Raw genomic sequence first — 6,785 nt, 5'->3', positions numbered from 1 at the left:
AATTTCAGGAGTAGAGCTCTAAGCAGGTGTATAAAGCGACTTCATTCCGAGGTCAAGAACTGAGAATTTTATTCTATCCGTTCCCTCCGTGTACTCTCCTGCCTTTGGGCCCCCTCCCCCACAGGGCTCATGATTTTGCTCTATTTATAGTCCACGGGGTTCCCGTGTCACCAGCCTTCTGAGTCAGCAGAGGATTGCTATCACTGTGAAAAGCGCTAAGTCACTCTGGGTTGGAAGGTGTTCTCAGTGTTTCCTTCACTGCTGAGTCTGCTACCACTGAGCTTCTTCGGATGGATCTCATCATCCCAACTGGCACAGACTCTTTTAAAAAAGCTATTGTATATCTCATAAAATAGCAAGTAGGCAGATGGCATATTATTTTTATAAACACTATCTAATTTCAAAATCGACCTGAAGCGGCTTTTACAACCTATGGGATCGCAGCGTTGAGTGCTGGGCAGTGCCACAAAGCCCCCGTCAGGGCCGGCGTGCGGGACTGCATGGGATCGCGCACTCACTGCTGGCTGTATAAGGTCATGGCTATTCTACTTTGCTCCATGGCAAGGACCTACAGAGCCTTCGCTATGAGGAGCACACATGGACATAGCCACATTCAAGATATGGACAATGTCCCAGCTCTCATTATTTTCAAACACTTGAAGTGAAATTTATTTTTATTACTCGAAAAAAAATTTAAGTTTATCTATTTTTGAGGAAGAGAGAGAGAGACAGAGTGCAGACAAGGGGAAGAGAGAGAGGGAGGCACAGAGTCGGAAGCAGCTCCAGGCTCCGAGCTGTCAGCACAGAGCTGATGTGGGGCTCGAACTCACTAACCCTGAGATCATGACCTGAGCTAAAGTTGGATGCTTAACCGACTGAGCCTCCCAGACACTCCCATTTTTACTACTTTTCTGTGAAGTCATTATGCTTTGCAAATTGTAAAAAATGTACGATGGAAAAGAACACACACTACATTGTCTCCACTCTGCACCTAAAGGAAAGAAGCTACTACTTTTTACTGAGATGCTACCCTCCTTAGAAAATATTCCACGTCTATACCATATCGGTGTCAGTCAAAATTCTTATTTGTGAGCAATGAAAACTACTTCTGGACATCTGAACAGGTGGAACCTTCCCTGGAAGGTGAGGGAGAGACTTGGAGTGAGAAGGAAAGTGTGTGGCAAGTGGGCAGGAATCCATGTGGACACAGTGTCTGGAGGTCATCGTAACGCTGCCTGGCAGCTGCCCCAGAGGAAAGCCACCTCTGCCACATGTCACCCCCAGTGACATCTACTCTTCTCATCACCCCATTGTATGTCTCTCACTCCATGATCCATGGTTGATAGATCGGCTGAGCCCACCTCACACGTATTTGTCTGCCTCACAAAGGAGGGAAGGAAGGGTGAGCCTCTCCCCTTATATTTTCATTGTGAGAAAACTTAGCATGTGATTGGCAGCTGAAAAGGCAAGTCACAAATGTCCACCATGGTTATTTAGGTTTTCGCCTTCACCCAAAAGTCTTCAAATTGTATGAAAACATTGGATGACTCCTCCATTCCTTTTAATGGGTTTTGGTCAAGTTCATTCTCAGGAATAGGACATACGGTCTTGATATCCATTCAAACCATGCACTCCGAATTCCCTCTACGATCTTTGGCAAACTACTGAATCTATTTCCTGTTTTCTTTATCTACAGTAACGCACATACATTTTATCTTTCTTAAAGGAATTTCACTCAAATCCCTGATGACGACAATTAAACTCCAGACCTCCACAAGGAGAAATTCAATTGGTAGTCGACATTTAATTTTACTGTGATATACCCAATCAGTCGAGGGCCGATTTTACAGAATTCTTACCTAATTGCATTAGTAGACAATCTAAAACGCAATATGCCTGCATGTGTCCATATTTCCTGTATAATATGTCACGCAAGAGGCATTTTTTGCACAAAGACGTGCGGCCATTAAATGCGTAATTTCACATAACTCTTACAGCTTTTCAACAGCGAGAAGCATGTCCTAGCACGAGAGCCCCACACTTTTACAGGGAAGAAAATGAGCTTGGTTTCCTGCTCCCCTGAAGAAAGGCACTGCGAGGTAACTTGAAGCAGAGACGATTCGCGTCTGAACAAAAAGCCCCCACTGACAGGTAGGCTCGGAGGCTGATTCCTGATGCTCTTTCCCATCTCTCTTTGCTTCTGAGCCAAATCCATGAAAGACCAGGGAAAACGTTACAGAGAAGCCTATTTTATTCACCGTCTTTTAGAATTAACCCTTTCTCTATGAACCGCAGTATAGCGGGAGCCTAGGTGGGTGTCAGATGGCTGTGCCTCTGCTCCAAGGTATAGGGGGTCAGTCTTATCATAAAAATCAAGCGAATGTTCCTTACAAGTCGGTCCCCCTTGTGAATTATCTTAGATAAAGCATCTGTCAGGCTTACAAAGTAAAGTAAATATATCTCTAAGGCACAGAGAGGAGATAGGATGATCTGTTACTGTAACCAATCAGCATTTTCACTCTATTTCAGTACCTATACATCAGTGCAAGTGATTTCAGCAGACTGCATACTGTAAGATTTATTTTTAAGATTAAAGTTATTGATTTTTCTCACTGCCTCATCAGGGTTATTTAGAAAAACATCTTGGCTGATGACAAAAGACTTATCTCTATAACGCCAACTATCTAGATGAAAACAGATCATCGGCTGCGTTGTTGATTTTATGGAAACATCTGGCTACTCCACTGAGTTTTTTAAAAAGATTTTTATGTCGATATTTGACACCATCGAAGTGGGAGTCTAGTTTCGTACAAAATAAGAACCCTGTTGCTAAAGCAATACTTTTGACTATTTTGATAACAAGTTCCTTGATATATTGTTGGGTGTGTTTCACCTTGAATGCAAACTCATCTCTTTGAAGATAATGATTAAAAACGGCATTTTAAATATTTTAAAAATCAGCATTAAAAGACACTAAATTATATGATATAAATCGTCTTTCTTTCTGAAACACTCGTATGGTTGTTGTTGTTTAGCTGGAAGTAATAATCTTCCTTATTTTGGTGAACTTCTTAAGCCCAACACATTAAGCATATACACAGAATCAGTGAAACACATCAAAAACAGCTTTGTGAACTATAATCTCATTTTGACTTTATAGTGTTATGATCATGTGATATATTTTATTTACTTATTTTTTAATGTTATTTATTTTGAAAGATAGATGAGAAGACAGGAGTGGGCCAGGGACAGAGAGAGAGAGAGAGAGAGAGAGAGAGAGAGAGAGAGAGAGAATCCTAAGCTCCCTGCTGTCAGTGCAGAGCCTGATGTGGGGCTCGATCCCAGTAACCATGAGATCATGACCTGAGCCGAAATCAAGAGTCGGATGCCTAACCAACTGAGCCACCCAAGTGCCCCTAAAGTAAGGTCTATGCCCAGTGGGGCTGGAGTTCATCCCCAAGATCTAGAGTCGTATGCTCCACCAGGTGCCCCCATAATACTATATTTTAAATGAGTCTGGGCCATGTGGAGTTGAGAGGCAGTCAACGAGATAGAATGGCATGCTGTAAAACCACAGATGCCTCAAGCATTTGATTTCTGTGTGCTTTGCACCCTGAGTCCTATTCTAGCTGAGGTCAAATGCGGAAACCATGTTAATATCATTCAGTGGATGTAACATCATCTCTATCTGACAGTGATGTTTTAAATACCATAACATAAATTATGTCTGCCATAGTCAGTTTAAAAGTACTAATTTTTGTTTGTTTTGGACATTCTTCTTTTTTTAACCAACAGAGAGCTGGAGTCTGCTGACAGAGAGAGAGAAGGATGTTGAGCTGGAGATACTTAGGGCTGGAGTGAGAGCAACTGCGTTTTCTAGTCCAGGAGGACCTTACGTTCTTGGTCACTCCACACTGAGTCTCGGGCCATAGCATATTTCCAGCTGTTGCTACAAATGTGCATCTCTAAGGGTCATTACCTGAGTGGTGTGGCTCTCTCTCTGTCTCTCTCTCTGTCTCTGAAACGATGAGGTCGTGAAGCTGCTCACAGAGAACCTGGAGAACCCGTCTTCTTCAGGTAAACCTGTTGAGGTCAACACCAAGCAGAGGTTAAGTTGGGTGTCCTTTCCCCCAAATAAAGCAAGCCGTGTTCTTACTGCCATAAAGTCAAACTGTTACATTTCATGGATGGAAAGGATGGTTGGTAAATAGTCACCGAATAATAAATTTCCCAAGGAAACATGGGAACACAAAATACGGTTGCAATTCCATTAAATAAATGAGGCGATACGTTGGAAGGAGCAATGAAGGGATGGTGAGGAAACTGTTCCATAACGGCACAAAGTAAGCAGAGAAGTGCTTCAGGGGGAGAGCGGAAAATTTCTAGAGGCTGAAGATAGTTTGGAGAAGCAGCGACGGCAGCGGAAGAAGCCTGTGGGCATCAGAGAGCAAACGGGTTCCTTGAGCCGCTACGGTGGGAAGCTGGCATCTCCTTTGTGGGGCCGCAGGGAGGCGAAGAGGGGACTGGAGGACAGACCAGACATTACCCAGTCAATGTGTCACATGAACTCCATTGACTGGCGTTCACGCACAATGGGGAGGAAGGGGTTGGGTGGAGTTCTACGAGGAGCAGGCCAGGGTAGCCGCCCATTCCCAGCTGGCCAGTGCGTGACCAGCCTTGCAGCATAAAGAGAAGGTCTGAGGACAGGGCTGGCGCCCACTGCAACACTACAGAAGTCCCCGTAGGCACCGAAGGATTTTATTAATGATTCTTCAGGACAGAGGCCAGGTATCTCCACCTCAGCACAGCTGGCACTTCGGGCTGAATGCATCTCCCTTGCGGGGCTGCCCTGAGCACCGTGGGATGGTTCACGGCCTCTCTGGTCTCCACCCTGGACGGTAGTAGCACCTCAGCAGCTGTGAGAGACAAAAAATGTACCCCAGGAGGTAAAACCATCATTGACTGAGCACCCCAGGAGACAGGGCTCAGGTGTCTTGTTACTTCACAAGTGACTTGTTAATCAAGATGAACACACGACAAAAGGAAAAGTACCGGATGGAATGAGCTCAATCCAGGGGCCTGGAATTATGAAGTGATTGCTGCTCTTCTCTGAAATCGTAATGAACCAGTATGGTATGACTGATCAAACATACACGGGCTTCCCAAATTAAAGATCATTAGAAAATCGCTGCATACTTTCGCAAGTACGGGAGTGAGTGAGTTCCCCTGGGAAGTCCACGCAACCCTCCCAGCACATAACAAGGCCCCCAGTCAATCTGTATGTTTTGCATACAGATGCCTCGGTGTGGAAAAGCTGGTTTCATCGAGACCAGGCACACTGGGGCCAGCACCTGGGAAGGGACAGGCCTACAAATGCAAGTCAGGCGGCAAGATGGGTCCTGGTCACAAGCAATAGCAACGTCCGAAGCTGGCTAGGGATTCTGTCTTAGAGACTGGCATAGCGGGTGTGGGAAAGGGGTCAAGCAGTGTTAGAGTGACGTGAAACTTCCCAGGGGTAAGGGATGATGGACATCTGAGATCAGTCGCAAATTGGAATTCCCGGCATCCAGTCAGCAAAAAAACATGTGTCCAGGCCGGAGGGCACAGCAGAGTCTGGGATTCACATGTAACAGGAGGGTCAGAGGTGTGCGGGGTTGTGGGGGAAGCAGACTGCTGACTGACAAGCAAGCAAACATCCGCTCCTACAGCACCCACTTCGCTGGGTGCCAGGAATCTGAGGATGCGGGAGAAAGTTGTCATCACTTTTCCAGAACTAAATTATAAATCAGAAGTTTACGCTCCGAATAAAAACAGAAACTCAGTGTGCTCAGGATACAAACTCAGAGCCAAATCAATAGCATAATGTGCTGTACCTAGTGTCATAAAGAAAGTTAAGAAGTATTTATGGTCACCCTCTGAACAAGGCACCGGGACATACAGTGACTAAAGGAAAGTCCCGTCATCGCCCAGGAGTGGCCCTCAGCCAGAACACACGGCAGAGTGATTTGTGGTGCAGGCAGGACCCTGGAGAGAGCAGGGGTGAAGTCTGATGGAGGGGACCGGGGGAACGTGACGGTGGGGACACCAAAGGGTCCGCGCCTTCCCGGACGAGAAGGCTCCGAACGGCGAAGAAGGCGAGATGGGCCTGCTTGGGAGAGCTCTGGGGAAGAAGTTCAAGATGGCTCCACACCCCAGGAAAGGACCTCTGAGAGGGTGTGGCCAGTGGGGGCCCCTGCAGTATGTGCTGGAAGGTAGAGAAGACCAAGGGCAAGCACTTCCCATGCCATTTCACAGACGTCTGGCAGAGCCTGTAAGCCATGGACAGCACTGAGTGTTTCCAGAGGGGATGTGACGTGACGCCATTTTGCCCGAGTGGTGAGTGCACAGGCCTTTCTTATCTGTTGACTAAAGAAATCCCTGATCCCAGATCCTGTGGCGGGGTCACCAGGGTAGGGACAGAGGGCATCAGTGTGGGGTAGGTGAAGGTGTGGGGGTCCTGGTGTGGAGGGGGGTGGGGGAGAGGAAAGCAGTGCTGGAAACCTTGGTGTGGATGGTATCTCCTTCCCCTTGTGCAGGTGCAGATGAGGGGAGCAGCTGAGACTGACCAGCTGGGGGACAGAGTGGGAGACACTCGCTCGGGCCAACATGCCCAGCGAGTGGGGGCAGCAGATAAAGCAACAGCCGGGAAGCGGGGCAAGTGCAGAGGACGCTAAACGGCAGAGTCTTGTTCCACTTTGTGTTTGACCAAAACGATATTTTATCTTGTCATACCAGAAGCAATCTGT

General features: G+C 46.7%; 1 protein-coding gene across 1 annotated transcript in view; it reads right to left on the bottom strand.

Annotated features, from left to right (window-relative positions):
- Positions 1–6,785, bottom strand: part of MYO16 (myosin XVI) — a 461,549-nt gene that overhangs the window by 21,829 nt on the left and 432,935 nt on the right. The window contains exon 37 of the mRNA XM_077754002.1: positions 3,980–4,083. Coding sequence (XP_077610128.1) covers positions 3,980–4,083 — 104 coding nt within the window. The remainder of the gene's footprint in view (positions 1–3,979; positions 4,084–6,785) is intronic.

The sequence above is a fragment of the Crocuta crocuta genome, unplaced genomic scaffold (assembly GCF_008692635.1).
Source record: "Crocuta crocuta isolate KB4526 unplaced genomic scaffold, BGI_CrCroc_1.0 scaffold31, whole genome shotgun sequence".
NCBI lineage: Eukaryota > Metazoa > Chordata > Mammalia > Carnivora > Hyaenidae > Crocuta > Crocuta crocuta.
The sequence above is the reverse complement of the archived record's forward strand: the minus strand, read 5'-3'. Positions and strand labels throughout refer to the sequence as shown.